This window comes from Leucopleurus acutus (assembly GCF_964270905.1).
Source record: "Leucopleurus acutus genome assembly, chromosome: Y".
Taxonomy (NCBI): Eukaryota; Metazoa; Chordata; class Mammalia; order Artiodactyla; family Delphinidae; genus Leucopleurus; species Leucopleurus acutus.
In genome coordinates this window covers 716,265-742,792 of record NC_139164.1, presented here as the reverse complement: position 1 = coordinate 742,792, position 26,528 = coordinate 716,265, and the positions used below count along the sequence as shown (strand labels likewise).

At 48.8% G+C, this 26,528-nt stretch overlaps 1 protein-coding gene across 1 annotated transcript in view; it reads left to right on the top strand.

Moving 5' to 3' along the window:
* Nucleotides 1-18,651, top strand: part of LOC309978839 (cytokine receptor-like factor 2) — a gene marked incomplete at both ends in the record, with an annotated part of 28,748 nt that extends 10,097 nt beyond the window's left edge. The window contains 6 exons of the mRNA XM_082865486.1: nucleotides 9,515-9,678; nucleotides 10,604-10,737; nucleotides 12,665-12,827; nucleotides 13,600-13,705; nucleotides 16,015-16,099; nucleotides 18,385-18,651. Of these exons, the coding sequence (XP_082721612.1) occupies nucleotides 9,515-9,678; nucleotides 10,604-10,737; nucleotides 12,665-12,827; nucleotides 13,600-13,705; nucleotides 16,015-16,099; nucleotides 18,385-18,651 (919 nt within the window). The remainder of the gene's footprint in view (nucleotides 1-9,514; nucleotides 9,679-10,603; nucleotides 10,738-12,664; nucleotides 12,828-13,599; nucleotides 13,706-16,014; nucleotides 16,100-18,384) is intronic.
* Nucleotides 18,652-26,528: the final 7,877 nt, after the last annotated feature.

Here is a 26,528-nt window from a genome sequence, read left to right as displayed (position 1 = left end):
CACTCATCTCTGTTCCCATAAAATCCTAATCTCACAGGATCCCCATCCCTGCTGCAGAAGCACCACGGTGAGGTTTGGCTTTCTTCTCCGACCTCAGAGTGGCCTCCCAGGCCTTTTCTTCCCGTGTGGTCTGCCTGAGTATTTCCTTCTGTAGATAAAATTTCTGAAATGAACAGTTCCTTCAGGGCAAGGTCTGCTCTGGAAAAGAGCTAGAAGCTCTAGCTGCCCTGGATGGCGGGAAGGAGGGAGCAGTGGGGGGAGATGAAGGGATAAGGGGCCCCCCCACCAAAGGGAAGCTGGGGGATGCCTGGAGCCCTTTGGCTGTCCTGGCTGGGGGCGGGGAGCTCCTGGCACCTGGTGGGTGGAGACCAGGGAAGCTGCTCCGCCCCCCACAGGGCCCAGGATGCCCCACATCAGAGCGTCACCCAGCCCCGATGTCAGGAGTGCTGAGGCTGAGAAGCCCTGAGCTAGCATGAGAGGTTTTCTATCAATTATCTATCATCTATCTATCTATCTATCTATCTATCTATCTATCTATCTATCTATCATCTACCTACCATCTATCTCACTATCATCTATCTACTTATCTATCATCAATCTGTCATCAATGTACATGAGTATATATGCATGTCTGTGTCTGTCAATCTATCATCTATCACACTAAGGTGTCCACGTCGTAATCCCTGGGTAGTAGATAGACTAATGTCCCCAAAGATGTCCACGTCCTAATTCCTGGCAACTGCAAATATGTCACCTGACAGGCCAAAAGACCTTTTGCAGGGCTTCCCTGGTGGCGCAGTGGTTGAGAGTCCGCCTGCCGATGCAGGGGACACGGGTTCGTGCCCCGGTCCGGGAAGATCCCACGTGCCGCGGAGCGGCTGGGCCCGTGAGCCATGGCCGCTGAGCTTGCGCGTCCGGAGCCTGTGCTCCGCAACGGGAGAGGCCACAGCAGTGCGAGGCCCACGTACCGCAAAAAAAAAAAAAAAAAAAAAAAAAAAGACCTTTTGCAGATGTGATTAAGAATCTGGAGATGGGGACTTCCCCGGTGGTCCAGTGGTTAAGACTCTGTGCTTTCACTGCAGGGGGCGTGGGTTCAATCCCTGGTCAGGGTACTAAGATCCTGCAAGCCGCCACGGCACGGCCAAAAAAAAGAATCTGGAAGCGGAAAGAGTGTCCTGAGTTATCCAGGTGGGCACAAGGGCCCTTACTTGCAAGAAGGAAGCAGAAGGTTCAGAGTCAGAGAAGCAGAGGTTGGTGTCACGTGGGGACATGAGCTGAGGAAGGTGGGCGCCTCTAGAAGCTGGAAAGGCAAGAAGACGGATTCTCCCCGGAGCCTCCGGAAGGAGCCAGCCCTGCCCACACCTGGATTTCAGCCCAGGGACAGCAGTGTTGGACCTCTGACCTCCAGAAGGATGCCCACGGTGGAAGCACCCCTGATCTGGTGCCAGGAAGACCCGAGTCTCAACCTGCCCTGCAGTATGCCACTGGAAGTCAATCGGCCGCTGTCTGCTTCTGGGAAACTGAGTTCTTAACTCTACAATGGAGCAATTGGTGTTTACTCTGCCCATCTCCCGCCGCCCACAGATTCTGTCAGTGGATATCGGTGAAGGGGCTTTGTAGTTTTGACATGATTTCACAAGCACGGTTATCGCGGTGCGTGTCATGTTGCGTTAGAGTCACCCACTCCCGGGGACACATTTGGAGGCAGACACGGGGGCCATAAACTGGCCACTGGGGATCAATCCAGGCTTGCTTCTGTGGGAAAAAGCCCACCTACACATCCCCCTGGTAACATCTGGGAAACGATTCTCCTTGGGATTCTGCACGTCCCCAAACTTTGTCCTTTATGGATACCATGCTGTCCCCTGCTTGGCTTGAGGCCATTGGGAGAGGGACCAAGTGTCCCTGCTTCTGGGTGAGCAGCCAGGAAGCCTCAGCAAGACGAGGGCTGCAGGACCGCGCTTGGACCTCGACCTCCAAACGCAGGGTTCTCACAACCCAGCAGAGGGTGAGAGTCCTGGGTGCAGATCATATCTGATACTGTTTCAAGTGAGATGTATCCGGCGGGGCTGCAACAGTGCTCGGCGGGGCTGAAAAAATGATCCTGCACTTTTTTTTTTTTGACAAGAGTCATCTTTTAAAATAAAGCATGGCTGTTTCCTGTAGTCATTTCCCGAGTTTCTTTTCCACATTTTAAAGACGGGGGGACCTCTGTACGAGGAGCTGGGGCGCTGACCTTCTGCTCACTGCTTTCTCCTCCTTCAAGCATGGGGCGCATCCTTCTGCCCTGGGCAGCCTCAGCTGCTCTCTTCCTGCTGGGACATCTGATGGCTTCAGAAGAAACGGAGCTGAGTAAGTCAACGCTGGCGAACGTAGCCATTTGTCTGCCTGAAATGCCCTTTCTTTGAACAGCTCTGCTCTCTTCTTTTTATGGTGTCTTTTGCAACTGCAGTGTTTTCCTTGTCAAAGTGGCAAGGGCTTACACAGGTTCCTGAGTCTCGGGCAAAGCTCCATTTGCCTGTTGCAAAGGACCCACTGTTTTTTTTTTTAATTATTTTTTAAAATTAATTAATTAATTTATTTATGGCTGTGTTGGGTCTTGGTTTCTGTGCGAGGGCTTTCTCTAGTTGTGGCGAGCGGGGGCCACTCTTCATCGCGGTGCGCGGGCCTCTCACTATCGCGGCCTCTCCCGTTGCGGAGCACAGACTCCAGACGCGCAGGCTCAGTAGCTGTGGCTCATGGGCCCAGTTGCTCCGCGGCATGTGGGATCCTCCCAGACCAGGGCTCGAACCCGTGTCCCCTGCATCGGCAGGTGGAATCTCAACCACTGCGCCAGCAGGGAAGCCCCAGGACCCACTCTTGACTGAGCTCAGGATTAGGTCTGAATGGAAAAGAATCAATAGAAGAGCCCTTGTCCGCGGAACTGAGAATCTGGGCTGCTTTGCTGTTCTGTCTGCCTCCAAAGAGGTGAAAGGCTTTTGTCTGAATTAACATTTCCCTTCCCGTGGTGAGATCATGCCGCCACAGTGCCCCCGAGAAAGACAAGAGCCTCCCCAGTCACCCGTTGTCCGTGGGGTCACCCTTGAATCCCATCCCACGGCTGGCCGCACCTTCTGAGAACGATTATCAGAGTCACCTTTGCTCTCTGTCCGCAGGGCCTGGTTCCTGGGGCTTTTCCAGAGAATTGTTTCCAGGCTGCATGATCACCTTACAAGCTTTGTCAAAAGGCAGCAAGAGGAGGGGGCGGACGGGAGGTATCTGGTCCCCTCTTGCACTAGACAGCTTCGATTTGCTTTCCAGCTCAAGGGAGGCCCGGATGGGAGCAGGTGGTGGCACGTTCGTGACATGTAGCTTCTGAACTGTCCCCAGGCATCACCCCATGCTTGACCGTCCACGTCCGAGCTGGCCTCTCGCCTACCTGGTTTGGAAGGGTCCCTAGGGGCCTTCTTTGCTGCAGCCCTGGGGTTGCAAACTGGGTATCAAGTGGACACAGTGAGGAGGGTGAGAGAGCCTGGATGTGGGGTGTCCCCAGGGCTGGCACCCACATGATTCCCTAGCTCTGTGCAATGCCCGGTGCTCTGTTTTCACGTGGCCGAACCGAGGACTCCATCTGCCAGCGACAGAAGGCAGAGGGAGGAGAGAGTTGGCTGTGATCGGAGCTCCCTGTGGTCACAGACTCCTTGAGACCCATGGCTTCCTTCTGACAGCCCCCCTCTACCTGCCACCACTGCGCACGTGGAATTTGAGTGAAGAAAGAGCCCTTTAGACCAGTTCTAGATTCTGACCCACTTGAAGCACATCCGTGGGCAGAAGTAGGGGTTAAGGTCGTGGATGCACAGAGGGTCCCACCCGAGGCGGTTCTCATCCCTCTGTGAAGCCGGGCTCACTCAGAACCTTTGTAGGAACTTCCTGGAAAATGCAGAACTTGCTTTACGAAAGGCCTTTGTGGTTTGCCTGCTTTTCTTTTGCCCGAGGTCATCGCAGGTGTGTGAACACCTGCGGTCCCACTGGGCACAGTCTTAGGAAAGCCTCCCCCCATCGCACCCGAGGTCCCGGAGCTGCGCAGGGAGGTCCCTCCGGGGCCATTTCCACCCTGTCGATCCATTTTGAACCAACAGATTCAGACTTCACGACTCCATTGGCGATTCAGATCATGTTTCCACATAAGGCTACTGTGTTTCTGTTGGGGCTAGTGCTAATGCGCCTTTGCCCCGAACACGCCTAACCCTCATGAACCCTTGTGAACCGGTGTCAAAAGAAGCATGAGGAAATCGACCCAGAGACACCCCCCACCCCCACCCTTGCCTTGGTACAGACAACCTTTGTCACCAGGGCTGTCCTGGTACACTTTGCCATTTACACCTTCATCTCTTAAAATTTCCGAATAAGTTCATAATATCCCATAAAATCAGCACATACTTTCTAAGCAACAACGGGTCCTGCTGGCCCTGAGCTCTTTCCGTTCAGGAGCCGACATTCAGGTGGGAACAGTGAAATCACAGGAATGAGATGGTATCTCTCAGGGGCAATGGTGCCACCAGGATGGTTAACCACCGATGGCCCAGGTTGGCGGTAATTTCTGGAGAGATGGAGGTGTTTCTGATGGTACCGGAGAAATAGAATCAAAACTGGCATTTCTCGCCAACCCAGAATTCTTCTCCACCAAGGTAGAGATAAGAGAGACACGATTTCATGACTGAATAAGCATTGAACAAGCCTGCGCTCTGATGCACATGCTTTTTGAGAAAGAGGTTGACAAGACACAAACCCTCTTCTAGAGCAAGGTGGACACCAGCCACTGCACCCGCGTTCTCAAACGGGAGGATGTCCCAGTACCATTTGTAACCATAATTCTTCCTAAACTCACCTTCCAGGTGGAGGGACCACCTGGGTCAGATCATTGGCTTTCTCCAAGGGAAAAATTAACTCCTGTCTTTCTGACTGAAGGTGCTTTGACGACCTGGAGCCAGACTCTTAGCCCCTCACAGAAATGGGGCTCCACACCGTTCATGTTTGCTCTTCAAAGAGTTGGCTCCCTTGAGAAAGTTATGCCTAGGTCCCAAATCTGGCTAAAGCTCACTAACTTCGAAAAGTCTCTACCTATATTTCAAAGGGATGAAGAAAAAACTTACACATTTTATTTATTTATTTATTTTTAATATATTATGAGGGCTTCCCTGGTGGCGCAGTGGTTGAGAGTCCGCCTGCCGATGCAGGGGACATGGGTTCGTGCCCCGGTCCGGGAAGATCCCACAGGCCGCGGAGCGGCTGGTCCCGTGAGCCACGGCCGCTGAGCCTGCGCGTCCGGAGCCTGTGCTCCGCAACGGGAGAGGCCACAACAGTGAGAGGCCCGCGTACCGCAAAAAAAAAAAAAAAAAAAAAAAAAAAAATATATATATATATATATATATATATATATAATGAGTTTTGGGACTGCCCTGGTGGCGCAGTGGTTAAGAACCCACCTGCCAGTGCAGGGGACACGGATTCGAGCCCTGGTCCAGGAAGATCCCACATGCCGCGGAGCAACTAAGCCCGTGTGCCACAACTACTGAAGCCTGTGTCCCTAGAGCCCGTGCTCCGCAGCAAGAGAAGTCACCACAATGAGAAGCCCGTGTATTGGCTTCAAGTGTAGCCGCCACTCGCCACAACTAGAGAAAGCCCGCGTGCAGTTATGACGACCCAACGCAGCCAATAAATAAATAAAACAAATAAATAAATAAATTTATAAAAAATATATATTATGAGTTTTAAAATTGAGATATAGTTGATTTATAATATTATATATGTTTCAGGTATACAACATAGGGATTCACAATTTTTTAAAGATTATACTCCATGTAGAGTTATTATGAAATATTGGCTATATCCCCTGTGTTATACAATATATCCTTGTAGCTTATTTATTTTATACGTAATAGTTTGTACCTCTTAATCCTCTACCCCTGTCTTGACACTTGCCCCCTTCCCTCTCCCCACTTGTAACCGCTAGTTTGTTTTTGTATCTGTGAGTCTGCTTCTGTTTTGTTACATTCACTAGTTTGTGTCATATTTTAGATCCCACATGTAAGTGATATCATGTGATATTGGTCTTTGTCTGACTTGCTTCACTCAGTATGATCATCTCTAGGTCCATCCATGTTGCTGCCAATGGCATTATTTCATTCTTTTTTATGGCTGAGTGGTATTCCATTGTACACATGTACCACATCTTCTTTATCCATTCCTTTGTTGACGGACATTTAAGTTGCTTCCGTGTCTTGGCTATTGCAAGTAGTACTGCTATGAACATTGGGTGCATGTGTCTTTTCAAATTAGAGTTTTTGTTTTTTTGCGATAAATGCCCAGGAGTGGAATCGCTGGTTTCTATGGCAGCTCTATTTTTATCTTTTAGAGAAACTGCCGTAGTGTTCTCCACAGTGGCTGCACCAATTTGCATCCCTACCAACAGTGTGCCAGGGTTCCCTTTTCTCCACACCCTCGCCAACATTTATTATTTGTGGTCTTTTTGATGATGGCCATTCTGACAGGTGTGGAGCCTAAGTAGCTTGTAAAGCACACATTGAAGGACTCACTTGACCTTGAGCTTTTCCTCGACTCGTCATGTGTGGTGTTCTGAGTAAGACAGTGACTTTGGTGGATGGGACAGTGTCCAGTTCCTCTCTGTGTGCCCACAAAACATGGTGCCACTGGACACACAGTCGGCACTCACTGTTTACTCTTCACACTAACCGATAATCCTTACCTCTTGCCAACGAGAGAAGAAAGTCCGCTGTAATCTTGCACTGACTGTTGTCTCTCAAAGTGATTGAGTTTTCTCACCGACCTCCATAGATCCTGCAGTTCTTACTGACATAAGTCATGACCGGTTTGTTTGTGAGAATCTTGGTTTTCTCTGTCCCTTTAAAGCACTCTATCATTCTTGTATTATAAGTATGAAACACATAACAGACTCTGGACACATAGTAAGAATATAAAATATCTTGTTGATAATTACAGATAGATGACATAGGTAACAGATAGATGATGACAAGATAGATGATAGATAGGTAGATAGACGATATAGATGATAGATACATAAATAGATAGTAGATAAATAATAGCTAGATGATGCTGATGATAGATAGATACATAGATAGATAATAGAGATAGATAGATAATAGAGGTAGATAGATAGATGGATAGATAGATATAGATATCATGTTGAAATGATAGTATTCTGGATATATAGGGTTAAATAAAATATATCATCAAATTTTTTTAAAAAGCACTATATCATTCTTATAACATGAGTGCCGACATCATTTTACAAATTTCAAGCTCTTTCCAGCATCGCCTCGAAGTCTACTCTATGTGTGTCTTTTTACCCAGGAGAAACATTGCAGCTTCAAATCATCAACTTCAATTTCGAAACTGTGAAGGTTACATGGAACGCAAGTGAATACCCCGGGACTAATTTGACATTCCTCCAGAAGTAAGTGCCCTGAGGAAGGGAAAACCATGCCCATGGCTAAAATAGTTCCTCTTCTAAGATGTCAACAGCTGGGAGGCCCAGGACGCGAGCGTGTGAAGGATCAGAAGGTGCAAGTGTGTATGTGTGTGCCCTCTAGCTCTCAGGCCTCACCACAGCTGCAGCCACAGCTCCCAGACCTTCTAACGGAGTGATGACTGACTCATGCTCGAAACCACTTAGATTATTTTTTTTTAAATAGATATTTGATTATATCTTTTTTCTTTTTTTTAGTGAATGAATTAATTTATTTTTGGCTGCGTTGGGTCTTCCTTGCTGCGCACAGGCTTTCTCTAGTTGCAGCGAGCAGGGGCTACTCTTTGTTGCGGTGCGCGGGCTTCTCATTGCTGTGGCTTCTCTTGTTGCGGAGCACGGGCTCTAGGCATGTGGGCTTCAGTAGTTGTGGTTCGCGGGCTCTAGAGCGCAGGCTCAGTAGTTGTGGCGCACGGGCTTAGTTGCTCCGGGGCATGTGGGATCTTCCCAGACCAGGGCTCGAACCCGTGTCCCCTGCATTGGTAGGCAGATTCTTAACCACAAGGGAAGTCCCGCATCCATTTCTTTAATCATAAAGGAGATAATTCTTCGTCTCGTCACTGCTTGGGTTTGAGATCTTAAGGATGGAGTATAAGCTGGTCTCACACTCGGTCCTATAGGCTTCTTCTTAATATTGCAGGGAAGCCTCAAAGATATACCCAATCTTGGGATATCCCTACTAAAAGTGTCTCCTGGAAGGGATAGTTAGGGAGTTTGCTACATTTAAAAAGGATAACCAGGGACTTCCCTGGTGGCGCAGTGGTTAAGAATCTACCTGCCAATGCAGGGGACACGGGTTTGAGCCCTGGTCCAGGAAGATCCCACATGCCCCGGAGCAACTAAGCCTGTGCGCCACAACTACTGAGCCTGCACTCTAGAGCCCGCGAGCCACAATTACTGAGCTCGTGAGCTGCAACTACTGAAGCCCACGTGCCTAGAGCCCATGCTCCACAACAAGAGAAGCCACTGCAATGAGAAGCCCGCGCACCGCAACGAAGAGTAGCCCCCGCTCACCGCAACTAGAGAAAAGCCCACGCGCAGCAACAAAGACCCAATGCAGCCAGAAGTAAATAAATAAATTTTATTTTTAAAAAAATGATAACCAACAAGGACCTACTGTATAATACAGGGAAGTCTGCTCAATGTTATGTGGCAGCCTGGATGGGAGGGGAGACTGGATACATGTATATGCATGGCTGATTCACTTTGCTGTGCACCTGGAGCTATCACAACACTGTTAATCAGCTCTACTCCAATAGAAAATAAAAATGCCTCTTTGAGTCAAGGGCTGGGTTACTCTGCAGGTCAATTACTTTCCTAGGGCGGCCGCAACAAAGTACCCAAAACTGGGCAGCTTAAAACAAGGAAAATTCATCCTCCCCCATCCTGGAGACCAGATGTCTGAGGTCAAGGTGTCCCAGGACCGCGCTCCCTCCTGAGGCTCCAGGGGAGGCTCCTTCCTGCCCCTTCCAGCTTCTGGGGGCTCCAGGCGTCCCTGGGCTTGTGGCCGCGTCCCTCCCATCTCTGCCTCTGTCTTCCCGGGCCTTCTCCTCTGTGTCTGTGTCTCTCGTCTTCTGTCTCTTAGAAGGACCCTGTCATGGGGTGTAGGGCCACCATCATCCAAGAGGACCTCATCTCAGACCCCTCACTTCATCACATCTGCAAAGATCCTATTTCCTAATGAGGTCCTGTTCCCAGGTTCCGGGGTTAGTATCGATACGTAGGCATGCCATTTGGAGGGCCACAGTTCGAGCCCTACAAGATCCATTCAAGGGGGGTAAACATTGGAGAGAGGGGTACTTTTCTGTTTCGACAGGTCTTGCTGTAGTTTTGTAAGGGGAGGGGGTCATTGAAGCGAGTGACGTGGTACCCAATCTGAGTCAGTGACAGAGTCATGGAGCAAAGGAACGGCCCTTAAGTTGTTATTTTTAAGATGCTACATAGCTGAATTTTTCTCTTTTTAAATCACAGGTTAAGCAGCAATGAGGCCTACAGACCGTGCTCCCAGTATACCCTTCAACAAGGTTACACTGCCGGGTGCCTCTTGGAAGTAGAGAAAGATGAAGTTCTATATTTTTCCATCAGGAATGGAACACACCCTCTTCTCAGCAAGAGTCTGTGGATCAGCAGTTACCGTACGTGCTTTAGTACCTTGAGGGTTGACTGTCCATTTTGGATTAGGATACATCATACAAAGGTAGTGAAACCCTCTCTCCAAAGATTCATGTTTTCGTCTGGATTTCTGTGAGGCAGAGTTTCTTTCCCCTCCCCCCCTGTTTTGAGGGATGGGATGTCACAGGTCCATCTCAGAATCCCATGAGAGCTATGGACCCCCTACTGAAAACAATCCCTCATAGACATTGTGTAAGTCTCCTCGGGCTGCCATCAAAAATGATCAGAAATTGTGTTGCTTAAAATAAACATTATCTTCCAGTTCTGGACAACAGAAATTCTACAGTCGAGATGTGGGTAGGGTTGGTTCCTTCTGGAAGTTCTGAGGGAGAATCTGCTCCAAGCCTCTCCCAATTCTTGGGAGCTGCTCGTAACCTTGGGCGTCCCTGGGCTTGGGGCCGCCTCCTCCCGTCTCTGCATCCGTCTTCATGTGGCTTCTCCTCTGTGTCTGTGTCTCTTCTCTTCTGATAAGGACACCAGTCATACAGGATTAGGGCTCACGCTACTCCAGGATGACCTCATCTTATCTTAAACAATTACACCTGTAATGACCCTCTTTCCAAAGATTCTGAGGTGCTAGGGTCCAGGACTTCAAAGTGTCTTTTTCTGGTGGGACACAATTCATCCCATAACAGATACAGAAAAGTTTTTCAAGCAATTTCAGAGCGCTCTTTCCACGAGACACCTAAGGGTCCTTGGAGAGCTGGCTAAAAGTTCTATTGTCAATGTACTAAAGACAAGGAAACCCCACATCTCATAAGGTATTAGAGGAAGGATTGGAACAGTCAGAGGAAAGTGAATCCAAACCCAGTTACCACTGTAATTTCAGAGATGTGGAATGTTTATCTTGGCAGAGGTGTTAGTCATTGTGCTATTTCTCCTTCTTAGTGAAACCCAGATCCCTGAGTGATCTGAGCTTCCAGTGGCATCAGGGAGCAGTGACAGTGACTTGCTCTGACCTGTGGTACAAAGGTCTCGTGTATGAAATCCAGCACAAGAGCACCTTTGACACCGAGTGGCAGGTGAGGGCAGGGACGTCTTCTCAGGCCAGGTGTACGTAAGTATCCCCAAGATGCGAACGGTGGAGAAAGATGGAGAGACACAGAGACAAAGATATTGAGATTTATTTTAAGGACTTGGTCATGTGATTGTGGAGCCCAGTGTATGTGACAGAAGCAGGGGGCACTCATCCAAAAAGGGAGAAGACGGACAAATGGCTGGAATCAGTAGAATAGAATCACTGCTCATCAAAGAAATACACATTAAAATAGAGGGATACTTGGCTTCCCTGGTGGCGCAGTGGTTACGAATCTGCCTGCCAATGCAGGGGACACGGGATCGAGCCCAGGTCAGGGAAGATCCCACGTGCCATGGAGCAACTAAGCCCGGGAGCCACAACTACTGAGCCCGCGTGCCGCATCTACTGAAGCCCACGTGCCTAGAGCCCGTGCTCCGCAACAAGAGAAGCCACCGCAATGAGAAGCCCGCCCACCGCAACAAAGAGTAGCCCCCACTCACCGCAACTAGAGAAAGCCCGTGCGTAGCAACGAAGACCCAACACAGCCAAAAATAAATAATATAAATAAATTAAAATTAAAAAAGAAATAGAGGGATACTGGAGTTCTCCTAAATATCTGATCATAAAATGTGATCATTTTTAATGATGTTGAACACCAGGAAACTTTAAGACCTCCGTCCTTGTTGTGATCAATTAATTCCCTTTGCAGAAATCAATCCTCAGGGAATAATTCAAAATGTGGATGAGGCTCTATGCACGAAGACGTCTATCGAAGCACTATCTAAAATAAATACATGGACTTAGGGACCACCTATGTGGCATACAGCAGGAGAACAGTCAAACAAATTATGGTGCATTTATAATAAAATATTTAAGAGCCATCAAAAGGTATTTTGAAGAATATTTAGTGATAAGAAGCAATGCGTACATTAAATATTGTGTTCAATGAATACCGTACCCCCGGAAGGAGAGAAATGATATCAATTTGTTAATGGTGATTGTATTTTGGAGCTAGGATAAAGACGGGTTTTAAGTGTCTTATTTTGCCTTTGTGTGTGTGTATGTGTGTGTGTGTGTGTGTGTGTGTGTGTGTTTGTGTGTGTTTTCTAAAGTCTCAAATGTAAGCATGCATTACTTTTCTTTCTTTTTAAATTAATTAATTAATTTATTTTGGGGCTGTGTTGGGTCTTTGTTGCTGCGTGCGGGGTTTCTCTAGTTGCGGCGAGCGGAGGCTACTCTTTGTTGCGGTGCACGGGCTTCTCATTGCGGTGGCTTCTCTTGTTGCGGAGCACGGGCTCTAGGCGCACGGGTTTCAGTAGTTGTGGCACGCGGGCTCAGTAGTTGTGGCTTGCGGGCTCTAGAGCGCAGGCTCAGTAGTTGTGGCGCACGGGCTTAGTTGCTCCGTGGCATGTGGGATCTTCCCAGACCAGGGCTCGAACCCATGTCCCCTGCATTGGCAGGCGGATTCTTAACCACTGTGCCACCAGGGAAGCCACAGCATACATTACTTTTATATTCATAAAAAAAGTTACTTGGGAAATATAGCCAATATTTTATAATAACTGTAAATGAAGTCTAACCCTTAAAAATTGTGAACCACTATATTGTACACCCGTAACATATAATACTGTACAGCAACTATACTTCTATTTTAAAAAATTACTTTTTTTTTTAAAAGAAAGAACTTAGTAATTCTTCAAAAGCGTCTGTCATCATGTTTGTCATAACGAATTTTTTTTCCTTTTTGGAGGGAGGTGTAGAGGTGCTGCCACATTTGTTTTTGCTGCTGTTTGGAGGATAAATATCTGGGCAGAGAGAGGAAGTTAAACAAGAGAGGGAAATCCTGCAAGGAGGAATCTTGTGTGAATCCCTGGTAGAAGATGAAAAAGTCTGGGTCAATCATGGGTCATCGTGTCTGTTTTTCCTTCTAGTCCAAGGAGGCAAAAACCTGCAATGTCACGCTCGACAGTTTGGATGATGAGAAGTGTTATTTCTTTCGGGCCAGAGTGAAAACGCTGGAGTCCAGCTACGGCTCTGACACATACCCAAGTGACTGGTCAGAGGTGATACACCAGCAGAGGGGCAAGCTAACAGGTAATGTCACACAGCATCGCTGCACAACATGGTCCAGCACCCTACGTTGGGGGGAGGGTGGAATGGGGCACCCGAAAACACGGATGACCCCAAGTTCTGCTCCAGAGGTCACGGTGGAAGAATTCCTCTTCTAGATTCCATCATTATTGGACTAATTTTCATTTTTATTTCATAGCAAGAATAATGTGTCATTTATGAATGTGGTTCCATGGATATAGATACAGATGCATAGAGAGATCTATAGATAAATAGGTGATAGATGGATAGATTGATAGATGATAGATGATGAGAGATAGATGAGAGATATAAATAGGTGATAGATAGATGACATATATAGATAGATAGACATAGATGGATGATAGGTGATAGATAGCTAGATAGATGGATAGGTAAGTAGACAGATATATATCGTAGATAGATAAGTAGATAGGCAGGTAGGTAAATAGATAGATGATAGATAGATAGATGATAGACAGATAGGTAGATAGATGATAGATAGATAGATAGATGATAGATATGGATAGACCAAAGAAAGCCCTGATATCCTCAAATACCCCTGGCAGTGAGTTAAATCTACACTCCCTCCTTCCTGATGTTTGCCTGTCCAGTGTCACCATCTCTCTTTCCAGGATATTTCACACCAAAATCAAGATTTGCTGACCCTGACATTTATAAAGGAAGAAACAATGTGGGTGGCAGGGTTTGGAGTGCGATCTAGTATTATGTTGAAATTATCTTGATAACTTACGGCCCTCATTCTGTTTTGCTTTAGATTTGTGCCAGGAAAAGAGCCTTTTCCCAAATTTTATTTTAATTGCTGGCATGGTCACCTTCCTGATAGCCTCCCTTCTCCTTCTGCCTTTATGGAAACTACGGAGGTAAGGATGACCCTGACAGAATCCTCAGACACATGGGCTTTGGTTCCAATATGTCCCTGAACTGGGGGGGGAAAAAAAGAATTGTCTGATATGATTATTTAGCTGAATATCACTTTCTCTATAATACACACTTTGCCAGTGGTATATGACAAGAAAATTGAGAGGGAAATAATGCCAAAGGTGCAGAGATATCTGCAGAATTCATTGACAAATATTCTCTTGGAGACAGTAGGATATAAGAATGCTCATTCCTATGAGAGCGTTACCTTGCTTCAAACACACGCCCCATTGAGCTGTGTCCTCCTGTCATGTTACGATGACAGGTACGTAAAACACTTTTAATTTTTATTGAGATTTATTAAATGAGACAATTTGGTGAGTGAGGTGAGAAAAACTGGACAAGAAGAAAGCTTGTCTGGTTTGTAAATCCATTTACAGATACAGCAAAACAATATTCTTTGAGACCATAGAAAGCATTTCAAAAATATGATATTAAATATTTCTCCCCATTAACCTTCCGTGCAATAATTTAACAACCGCTATTTCCATCTTTCTTTAAACGTACTTGCGCCCGGGCCTTTTACTTCTTGATGATGTTTGAAGGCACTGACGCCCAGGGCCGTGGGTGCCATCTTTGTTTCTTAGGATGAGGTTTCCATACCAACGACTGGAGTGATGCATAGAGAAACATGGACCGCCATTCTGGACAACTCAGGCTGGGTCTGAGCTAGGCTAAGTTAGACAATTTCAAGGACGTCCCGTCATGGTTGGATACAGCTTCTCTTGATTCTTGCAAATCGCCCCATTTTTTCTTCAGTCTGCTCTTCTCTCTTTGACCAGCTCAGACAGATGCCTGCAATATGGTTCTCTGCAAGGGAGTAGATGAAGCAATCAGATAAGCGTGTTGACAGGTGACATGTCTGATGTTTTTAATACAAAACTGAAATCATCCCTGAGGGAATCTGAGGGGTACACTTCTTGGAAAAAACTAACACTTGTCCTGTCTTCAAGGAAGTCCCTGTTCATGACGAGAGGTGAAATCAACTGTATTATTTTCCTGGGGTTGCCATAACAAAGCACCCCAGACTGGGGGGGGGGGCTCAAACAAAAGACGTTTATTTCTCCCAGTACTGGAGGCTTGAATCTGAGGTCCAGGTGCGGGCAGGGCTGGTTCCTCCCGCGGCCTCTCTCCTGGGTGTGTAGACGGCCCTCTCCTCCCTGTGTCCTCACACGGTCGTCCCTCTGTGTGCATCTGTGTACTAATCTCCTCTTCTTTTAAGGACACCAGTCACATAGGGTTAGCATCTTATTAGATGAAAACCTCTTAGGTTCTGTATCTGGGGGCCTGCGAATTAAACTGACCAAAGACAGAGCAACGTAAGAAAATGCATGTTTCTTTACTGATGTAAAGTTTTTAAGCGCGTGGAGATTCGTAGAAAGGAAGTGAACACCTAACAAGGCAGTTAATTCGGGGGCTTCTGTACCATTTTAACAAAAGGTGATAATTTGTGGAGAAGTGGAAAAGGAAGACAAATGAAAAGGGAGTTTGGATGTGGGTAACTAGTGGGAGGGTGACTAAGAAATGCGTGGGGGAAACTACAGGCAGATAACGGTTGTCTGTGTGGAAGCATCTTGGTGCCTCTCAGTGACGTGACTCGTCCATTTCCAGGTAAAGGGGGGGGGCACCTTTACAAATGGAATTGTTTTTTTTTGTAAAGAGGGAAATTTGTGGTCTGCTTTTAGGTGGGTGGGGGAGGGCAGAGGGCTTCTCCTACCTCTGCTGTTTCTCAAGTGCCTTCACCTCCAAATACACAATATCCCCAAGTGGCATATTTTGGGGTGGTGTATCCTGTTCACATTCATACCCCATGTCTATGACCTCATTTCACCCTAATTACCTCCTAAGAAGTATAACCTCCAGATACGGTCAGATTGAGGGGCTAGGGTTTCAAGTTATGAATTTGGGGAGGTGGGGACACGATTCAGTCCGCAATGTCAACAGAAGTAGTGATTCCTGGGTAATGAGAATTGCTCTTTGGCAGAGACGGGCTCCACGCCCCTAATATCACATTCCTGGTGAGGGCTTCTCGTGGATGCTGGGAGCAGGGTACCTGCGAGGGTAGGAGCGGGGCACGTGTTTTGAAATTGGGGACGCAGTTCCGCCAAGGTGTGCAGCCTCTGGGGTCAAAGTCTGCAGCCATCCCGGGCCCCTCATGGCGGGGCGGTGGGTGGGGTCTGTCCGCCTGGACGTCCACAGCCCTGCTCAGGGGCGCCAGCCTGTCCGACCAGACTCTCCATGTCCATTTCAGGGTTAAGAAGGTTCTCATGCCCAGCGTGCCGGATCCCAGATTCACCTTCTCGGGGCTCTTTGAGTCTCACCAAGGTAACTTCCAGGTAAGCGTCATGTCCTTGGGCCTGAGAAACAGGCTTGCTCTGTGCCGTCCTGCTACCCCCCTGTGCACCATGTAAACCCCGCGTTTATTCCAGCAGCCTCTTTAAATGCCTGGAGCCCTTTTGCATTTGAAAGCAGCAGCACGTTCTTTTCTCTTTGGGTCAGAGAGAGCAGATCCAAGGGCCTCCGAGGGTGGCTTCTCTTGAAATCAGCCCCGGAGATCAGTGGCCCCCACTACGGGATTTTCCAGCCTAATCACTTTCTGATCTTATCAGGAAGTTGTGTTCTTAATCTGTTCCCTCTGCAGAGCTGACAACAAAACCTACACTTCCTTTTTCAAACTTTACGGTTGTTGTTTCATTCACATGACAAATGCTTAAGGAGTTGGGAGGAATGAGACGGAGGGAATCAGCACCGTGTCCCCAGGAGATTGCCAGCAGTGGACACCCAGGCGTAGACTTTACGGGACCATGGGATCAGAGTTATGCCAGTTCCCTGCGGCTGCCACAAACGGCGGGGTTCAAAACATCACACATTCATCCTCCCCCATCCTGGAGACCAGACGTGTGAGGTCCAGGTGTCCCAGGGCCGTGCTCCCTCCAGAGGCTCCAGGGGAGGGTCCTTCCTGCCCCTTCCAGCTCCTGGGGGCTCCAGGCGTCCCTGGGCTTGTGGCTGCCTCCCTCCCGTCTCTGCCTCTGTCTTCATGGGGCTTCTCCTCTGTGTCTGTGTCTCTCCTCTTCTGTCTCTTAGAAGGACCCTGTCATTGGATGTAGGGCCACCCTCCTCCAGGAGGACCTCGTGTCAGACCCTTCACTTCATCACATCTGCAAGGACCCTATTTCCAAATAAAGTCCCATTCCCAGGTTCTGAGGGTTAGCACTGGGGCATATCCTTATTTTGGAAGGGATGCACTATTTAACCTTCCAGAGGAGCAAAAAGGTGAATTTTAAAACTACTTATAGGTATAGGAGAGGGAAAGAAATGGAAAGAAAACCCACAAAAACATGCCTCTATCCTGTTAAGTTCTGTCCCTGATACCTGCAAATTAAATGGACAAAAAAAAAAAGATTAAGAAGAGAAAAGGTTTATTTTGTATGCACATGAAAACAAGTGAAAACAAAGAGTGACAGAGTGTGGAGGAGACACCAAGTAAAAGAAAAGGGGTTGGGGACTTGGGGGTGGCAGGCAAGATATGGGAAGGTGACTAGGAAATGCATGAGAAATAAGGGTTCTTTAGTAAGATTTTATGCGGACTCAAGTTCTCCCAGGTGATAAGTGTTGTCTCTGGAGTTGGAAGGGTCAGGGTGACCGTTTACAAATGTACATTTCCTTGCCAAAAGGGCCATTTATGCCCTGCTTCTAGGGAGGATAAACGGAGAGCAGAGAATGCTCTCTGCAGCGGTGCATTCTCCATTGCCTGCAGCTGAAAATAATCCTTGTGCCAAAGCGGCATATTTAGGGGTGTCCCAGTTCCTTTCAAGGGAGAAGAGAGGGGGTTACAGCAGAGTTTAGGACAGGAAATCTGAAGCTTTTCAATACTTGGGGCTAGAAGAAGGAGATGGGGGAGGCTGGGCCGGGGAAGGGAGATGTTATAGGGAACAGAGGAGTCACCCGGTGGAATACAGTCCCCTGGAGCACCGTATTCCAGATGTGCTCCCAGCCAGCATCAGGAAATCCCAGGGCACCTGTTAGGATTCAGCATCTGGGCCCCCTGGCCCTGCTGAGTGACAATCCTTCTGAAAAGTCACTCCCATCTCAGAGAACATACCTGCGGGGTGGGGGCGCAGGGAGGAATCTGTGTTTCCTGTTTTGGGTTCCGGAAAAGCCCCTCAGGCGGTCCTCATGTGTGAGGAGTGACCACAGGCCAGCCGCTTTGAGGCTGATGACAAAAGGCAGGTCTGGGGCTTCCCTGGTGGCGCAGTGGTTGGGAGTCCGCCTGCCGATGCAGGGGACACGGGTCCGTGCGCCGGTCCGGGAAGATCCCGCATGCCGCGGAGCGGCTGGGCCCGTGAGCCATGGCCGCTGAGCCTGCGCGTCCGGAGCCTGTGCTCCGCAGCGGGAGAGGCCGCAGCAGTGAGAAGCCCGCGTACAGCAAAAAAAAAAAAAAAAAAAAAGGCGGGTCTGAAACCACAAGCTCTATGCCAAGATACTAAACATGAGAGCTTTCTTGTTCTGCTGGGGGTGGCATCACCTCCGGAGGGAGGCTGCCAGGGTCCCGGGGATGCACGGGCCCCGAGGGGAGGGGTTTGCCGCACGGAGCCTGAGTCACAGTGTTTCATCCTGGCAGGAGTGGATCAAGGACACGCAGAACGTGGCTCATGTGAATAAGATGGAAGACGGGGAGTGGGAGTCTCTCCCGGAAGAGGCCGTGGTGGTCCAGCTGGCCGAGATGCCCAAGACAGCGGTGACGAGCCCTGCGTACCGGCAGACAGCGGAGGAAGAGGCCACCGGGGAGCCCGGCCAGCTGCCTCGCCAGCCCCCCCAGGGCGGCGAGGTGGTCTCTCTCGGGGATGTTACGTTTGTGATGAGTGACAGCTCATACGTGATGTTCTGAGGGGGTGCAGACTCAAAAGCCAACATCAAAATCTACGTTGACATTGTAGGACCCAGGACAGCATCTCAGGGGCTAAACACCGCTGTGAAGGGAACTCCCCAGAACCGAGGATGCTGGTGTCTGGGGTCACCCAACATCCCACCCATCCAACCAATGCATCCCATCCATGTCGATATCCAAGGGCTTGAAGGCGGATTCCCTATAGGCGGCAGACTGTTGGTTGGGCTTGTTCTTGCTGTCACCTGGCACGTTGTCACGGTTCACTTAAATCCTAAGGAAGGACAGCCCGTGGCCTGAGCCCACCTTCCTTCGCACGTGTGCACCCAGTCCTGCCCTTTCGCCATTACTGCTCGCACCTGAGTGGCTCCTCAGATCTTTTGCTATGCGGCACCTGTACCCAGCAGGTGAGGCACGGCACCCCCAGGTACAAAAGGAATTCTGGGTTACCAGCAACAACCAGCCACCCAGCTCTTGATCCAAAAGGAAAAACCCTCTTTGCAAGCATTGAGGCATTTTACTAAGCAGACTGTTTTAATTCCTGAGTCCACACTCAGGACATCACTCCTAAGAGACATTTGAATGTAAAAACCCTGCATGAGCATTTGAGACATTCCCCGCTGAGTGTGCATTATTATTATTGTTTTTTATATTGAAATAAAAAGAAAAAAAAGTGTTGGCATGAGAACTACGGTGAGATGTAAACATCTTGCTGATATGTGTGGAGATAGTGGACAATGTTAGTTTGATGCCCTCAAGCTTCACGTACAGGATGTGTCTAGATTTCTAGATTATTGAGATCTAGTTGTTTTTTTTCTTTGTTTTTTTTTTTCACGCTGGCACTGAGTTTATCTTGTCTCTCTCTGCAGGGTGCAGTAAATAAACTTGATCAGATATACCTGGAGTCTGTGTGTGTGTGTGTGTGTGTGTGTGTGTGTGTGTGTGTGGTGTTGGGGATTTATAACTTAACGAAATCTCTCCCCACCCCAGAAAATTCCTCCACAAAGATAGAAATGGAAAGAAAACACTTTTATTAGTGAACAAACACCAAGCCAGGCAGCCCGCTAACGGTTTGCAAACATAGAAGGACTCTCACCCTGTTTCTGAGCTCAGCAACCCGTTCCCATTCTCAAGACAACATTGCTAATTGTCTCCTCTCTGGAGGATGTAGGTGTTGCAATTCGGGGCCAGGTTTCCAGCTGCAGTAAGGCCACTCTCTTCCCTGGAAGCTGGGAGGTGGGCCTTATGTGATTGTTCCCGTTTGGGAATGTCATTCCTGGGTCAGAGCTGTGGTGCAGGGTTGGAAGTGGGAGAGCAGGAACCCCAGAAGTCACCTTTCCCCGAGGAAGATTTCATGGTGGGCTGCACGCCTGGACCTGGGACCTTGTTTCTGGGCTGTGAGAGGCTTTTATTTATTTTTTTAAAGTAATTAATTAATTTATTTATGTTTGGCTGCGTTGGGTCTTTGTTGCTGCGTGCAGGCTTTCTCTAGTTGTGGCGAGCGGGGGCTACTCTTCATTGCGGTGTGCGGGCTTCTCATTGCGGTGGCTTCTTTTGTTGCAGAGCACGGGCTCTAGGCGCACTGGCTTCAGTAGGTGTGGCACACGGGCTTAGTAGTTGTGGCCCGTGGGCTCTAGAGTGCAGGCTCAGTAGTTGTGGCGCACGGGCTTAGTTGCTCCACGGCATGTGGGATCTTCCCGGACCAGGGCTCGAACCCGTGTCCCCTGCATTGGCAGGCGGATTCCCAACCACTGCACCACCAGGGAAGCCCCACCCTGGGGCTTTAATTGTGTCTCCACCATTGAATGTTTCGTGTCCTGGTCCATGTTTCCTTGCTCCAGAGTCCTCGAGTTGGGAATCATGCAGTGTTTCTCTTCTCCTCACTCATTGGGGTGAAAAGAGGGGGTCTCACACACTGGAGCCCCCCGGAAGGCTGTGTCCCCCTGCCCAGAGGTTCTGATTCAGCAGGTGCCTCTGCAGTCAGAGCAGCTGCGCTTCTACAAGCCTCCCCAGGAGTGGCTGGAGGGGAGACGACATGGCCGGTGTGTGCACCACACTCTGAGGAGGGTGTACAGCAAGAGGCCCACTGAATCCTGGAAGACAGAGGAGGGCCAGTCTGTGCTGCTTGGACGCTGAAGCCCCCTTCTCGGGAGCAAGGGGCCGGCACTGACCAGGGAAGCAGCCCTCCGTCTCCCGGGGACCTGAGGCTACAGATGACCCTCCCCTGGGGTCACAGAGCCGAGATGTGTGGTCATCTGGAATCCCCTGCCGATACGTCCCAGGTGGGCACGAGGCCCTCTGCTTCAGACCAGGCTTTTCTGGGGGAAGTGCGTGGAGGCTTCCAGAATCTAGTCCCATCAGCGGGGTAAGCATTCGATTTTCCTGAGAGTTGCCTCCATGTGGGTTTTATTTGTGACTCAGGAAACAAGTTGGCTCCAGAATCATCACTGAGGTGGACAGATGTTGCATTCATCAGCTAGGGCTGCTGTAACAAGTAACCCAGACCCGGGCGGGGGGGTTGGGCTTAGACAACGGACATTTACCTCTCCCAGTCCTGGAGGCTAGAATGTGAGATCCAGGCGTGGTCATCCCTCTGTGTGTGTCAGTGCCCTTATCTCCTCTTCTTATAAGGACACCAGTGCTATGGGATCAGGACCCACCCTGGTGACCTCATTTTCCCTTCATCACTTCTTTAAAGACCTTATCTCTGAATACAGCCAATTCTGAAGTCCTGGGGTTTAGGGCTTCAACATAGGAATCTGGGGGGAGACACAATGCAGGCTGGAACTATCTAACCAGGTCAGCCTGTGGTCCACCTACCTGCCCTCATCCTTGTCCTGACCCCACTGGCCCAGGAAAGCCTGTCTGTCTACCTGATATGGCAAGAATTCAGGCCAATATGCTTCACTCCTCCCTCTGGGCAAGCAGTGGAGCCTTGGGAGGGACAGACAGCCAGGCCCTTCAGGCTAGACGCTGCCTGGTCTCCTAAGAAGGGACGGTACAGCTCAGCACCAAGGTCTGGGTGGGATTTCATTGCAACCACTGGAAAACCAGAGGAAAACCCCACTTCTCTTGTCTCCACATTCAAGAAGTCTTATCTGTCCAGTCACCCAGGAATCCCTTTTCCAGAAAGGCCCTGAGATGCTCCAGCGCAGGCTTGGGAGCTGGAAAGGCTCGTACCAAGATCAACATATTATACGTACACTCGAGGTGGTGGGTGTTTTTTAAAAACCTTCTTTTCTCTTACCTTCGAATGTTCTGCTATCCCTGTTGACATTTTCCCCTCTTGATTTTGCTGATCGGAAAACAACCTTGGATTTGGATGAAGGAATGCCAGTTTCCACTGGATGACAGTGTGGCTTTAACAGTCGAGGTGGGATAAGCGGGGCTGGGGCAGTAATGACGGAAAGAATCTAGAAAATGATGTTATGTGGTGATAAAATATGAAATATACTGGACGGTCCATCCCGCAAGTCCACTCTTCTGGGCTTTTACGTAAAGAATAAATAGTCAGGATCTCGAAGAGACGTCTGCATCTCCATGTTTATAGCAGCTCTATTTACAATAGCCGAGATACATAAACAGCCTAAGTGTCCATTGACAGAGGAAGGCGTAAAGAGAATGTGATATCTACCCATCTATCTATCTATCTATCTATCTATCTATCATCTGTCTACCTATCTTTTATTTATCATCTATATCATCTATCTACCTACCTATCTTTTATCATCTATATCTATCTATACTATCATCTATCGTCTATCATCTATCTACCTACCTATCTTTTATCATCTATATCTATCTATACTATCATCTATCATCTATCGTCTATCATCTATCTACCTACCTATCATTTATCATCTGTATCTATCATCTATCTGTCTACCTACCTATCTAACATCTATCTATCATTTATCATCTATATCTATCTATGCCATCTCTCTCTCTATATATATATATATATAAATCATGGAATATGAAAAGAAGGAAATAATGCCATTTGCAGCAACATGGATGCACTTGGAGAGCATATGATGCTCAGGGAATTAAGTCAGACAGAGAAAGACAAATACTCTGTGTTATCACTTACATGTGTAACCTAAAACAAACAAAAAAACCCCAACAAGTTCACAGTACACAGAACAGATTGATGGTTGCCAGAGGCAGGGGGTGAGAGGTGTGTGAAACGCCTGGAAGAAAAAGAAAAGAAATATATGTTCTCTGCCTTGGTTCCAGTCACAGAGCTCCTAAAACCCTCGGGATGTCCTGAGGGATGGGGGGGTGGGGGTGGGCGAAGCACTTCTTTTGTTATTCATAATAAGTCCTTTTCAACCCAACAGGGGCCCCTGGAGGCCTTCAGGATGGGGGCTGGTTGCCAGGGGAACCAACACCTCATAACTTACCGCGTGCGTCCCTAACATTTGGCTGAAGTGCGGCCAGTCTGGTGGGGCTGTCCCTTACCCTGAGGGGTCTGCGCTAACACCGGGGAACTCAGGGTCACCAAGGATGCTGGGACACCGCCTGCTGTCCACAATGAATCGGAGAAGCTCTCCGTGAGGAAGACACACCCCCCTGGCGTGAGAAGCGCTGTGAGCACAGAAACAAGTGCTTTCTCTGGGGGAGTCTCAGAGAATGGTACCTCCATCCTCCACTTCCAGGGCACGGGGAACCTCCGCCCACACTCTGAGCAAATTGTGAGACGTTTCCTTCTCTGCGGCACAAATGTATCCCATGCATTGCATTTCCCAGGAGGGCAGGAATACAACAGTGTGTCATTTTGTATCATTTTTTTAAAGAACAGAAATAGACCCACCCACAGACATAGAAAACAAATTTAGGCTTACCAAAGGGGGAAGGGGGGAAGGGATAAATTAGGAGTTTGGGAATAACAGATAGGTACTACTCTATTTAAAATAGACACACAACAAGGTCCTACTGTATAGCACAGCGAAATATGCTCAGTATCTTGTAATCACGTATAATGGAAAAGAATCTGGAAAAAATGTCACTGAATCACTATGCTGTACCCCTGAACCTAACACATTGTCAATCAACTATGGTTCAGTTTTTAAAAATAGCGTGTCCTATGCAGTTCTGAGTAGGTACAGTTTTGGTGGTTCCTTTGGAGAGATCCCACAGGTCTTCCTTTCTTGCTCCTTTGCACAGGGCAGGTGACAAAGCTCCCTGGCTGGGGTTTCGGGGCCTCCTGGTCCGGCAGAGAGGAGTGTGCTCTCCTGCGGGTTTCCACGCTGGCTTCTGTGGGCTTGTCCAAGGTTGCACCTGGTCCTGCCTGTGGCTGCCCTTCCATGGGGACACCTGTGGCTGTGGCCATGCTGCAGTCCTGTCTGTGGCCGCTGGGCACTCCTGGTGCTGCAGCAGAGCCCCGCCCTGCGTCATGCACTGGGGATCACGTCCCTCAGCTGGGGTCTGCGCCCCCCCTGGATGAAGGAACAGTGTCCACTTTCCCCGGTGCTTCTGGGCCACCCGCGGAGGCTGCTTTGGGCTCTGTGTACCCACTGGCCATCTGGAGACACTCCTGCCTGCTGCACCCCACAGAGGGGTGGGGAACCTCAGGACTGTGGGCTCCCAGAGGTCACAGCTAAGAACTCTCAGCTCCTCCAGACAAAGGTGCCAGCTGATGCCAGCCCACCGGTGGTCATGATGAGCCTCAGGGACACAAACCCCTAAACTCATGGGAAGAAGTTGTGAATGACTCTGTCCATGAGAAAAAAACACAACCTAAAAGTTGAGAGTTATGTTTTAGTCGGGGCATTCCTGAGGACTCAAGCCTGGGATACAGCTTTCCAGATGGCTCTGAAGGACTGTTTCAAAGAGGTCAGGGAGCAGCCTGGATATATGAGTTTTACAAAAACAAACAACCCCCCCCCCCCCAGGTGGCCGAACATCAAAAGATTACTCCTAATTAAAGAAAACCAGACATCTCAAGTAAATGAGTGTAGCGCTTTCCTATGTACGGGAAGATGCAGGAGTCTGGGCTCACGGAAATCATTCCTCTGATAGGTATCTTAACTCTCTAGGGCCAGGATTCTGATTTTCTCCATCCTGAGTCCCCTCGGGGGCACCGTCGGGGGCAGCTGCAGTAGCTGAGGGCTTGGCAGCCGAAAGGTCGTTTGTTTACTGAAATGGCAGGCGACATTCTTTCTCCACAATGGTTACCTGCCTCTTTCCATGCAGAAGGCCCGTATCTTCCACTAGGACATAGATACACACGGACGGAAGACCACAGGAGGACACAGAGGAGAAGCCCCGGGAAGACAGAGGCAGAGACGGGAGGGACACGGCCACAAGCCCAGGGATGCCTGGAGCCCCCAGAAGCTGGAAGAGGTGGGAAGGACCCTCCCCTGGAGCCTCTGGAGGGAGCATGGCCCTGGGCCACCTTGACCTCAGACGTCTGGTCCCCAGGGCTGGGGGAGGATGCACTTCCTGGTTGAAGCCCCCCCCCACCCCATCTGGGGTACTTTGTTACAGCGGCCCCCGGAGACTCACCCACTGAGAACACCCCTGCATTCATTCCGAGTCCCACCTCACCATGTGCATAAATCCATTCTCCGACAGCAAGAAACAAGATTCCCATCAGCCCCGTTGAATCCATTGATTAGCTTAAGCCCAGAACCCCAGAAAGCAAGTTCACGAAGTACACACCCCACGCTTGAATTATCGTTGTCTTATGTGTGTTCAGAATTTAGCCGTGAAAACACACGCCCAGAAATCCCACAGGACACATCAGTCCTCATTTTAATGAAACGTTCTGTCTGCATTTGGAAGCAGAATCTCTTGTATCCTATCACCCATGAAGCTGTGAGTGTCAGAGGCTGTGTGTGGGTGGTTCTGTGATACAAGGCAAATAATTTGGTTTTTCATAGAAAAAAACAAAAACAAAAATTCCAGACATCTGCCAGGACTAGCAAGGGGCCTCTGGTTATTATGGAAAAAGACATCGTAAAAATGTCTATGTTTTGTTAACATCACCGCTTACTATATTTTCACATTTTCTTCAATTAAACAAATCCCCTAAGAGGCATATTTGAAGGCTCCACAGGCAGGCTCTGCCTGCCTGCCACGAAAACCCATGAATTTAAGAGGTGTTGAGCTTCATGAATGCAGAGGCTCCCAGTCTTCAGTCAAAATCACATTTTTTACCGAGTTCGTCGACGCAAAACCAATTTAAGACACACATGCTCACATATTCACGTTCTAAAACCCCCAGATCATAGCGCAGCATTCTTGCAAATAGTCAAAGTTTATGACAGGCAAGCGAGTGAGTCCCCCCTGTGTGACTGCTGACCCTGCTTTCTTGGGCTAACCTTCCCAGGGCTGCAAGACCCAGAACTTAGGTTCTCTGGGTGGGACCTTATAACTGAGATCGACCGCAGACAGATTATCAGGAGAAAAACTGAAGTTTAATAGCAGAGCATCTCGGTTCCACTTGGGGGTACCCAGAGGCAAGTAATTCCAAGGGGTGGTTATATATACCTTTTTGAAGCTAAACAAAGGAGAACAGATTTGAGGGTTCTGGGGGAGAAGGCAAATTGTGGGGAGCTGACTAGGAAACTATGGTGAAAGAGGGTATTTATCAGGGCTTGTTACATAGATTAAGTGGATCCTTCTGTAGCGATGAGTTCTGAAGCGGCCTCTTTTTCCAGGTATGGGAGACAGATACATCTTTACAAATGAGCATTTCCTTTATACGTGGAAATCTCCTTACTTATCTGGAGTCGACTGGCTCTGTGTGGCTTTTAGGGACCTCCACAGGCCAAAGCGGCATACTTGGGGGTGGCGTGTTTTGAGTAACCGGAAAGGATTGTTAGAATTTTGGGGCTTCGAGGTGAAAGGGAAGCTGGCCAGAAAAGCACGGAGGG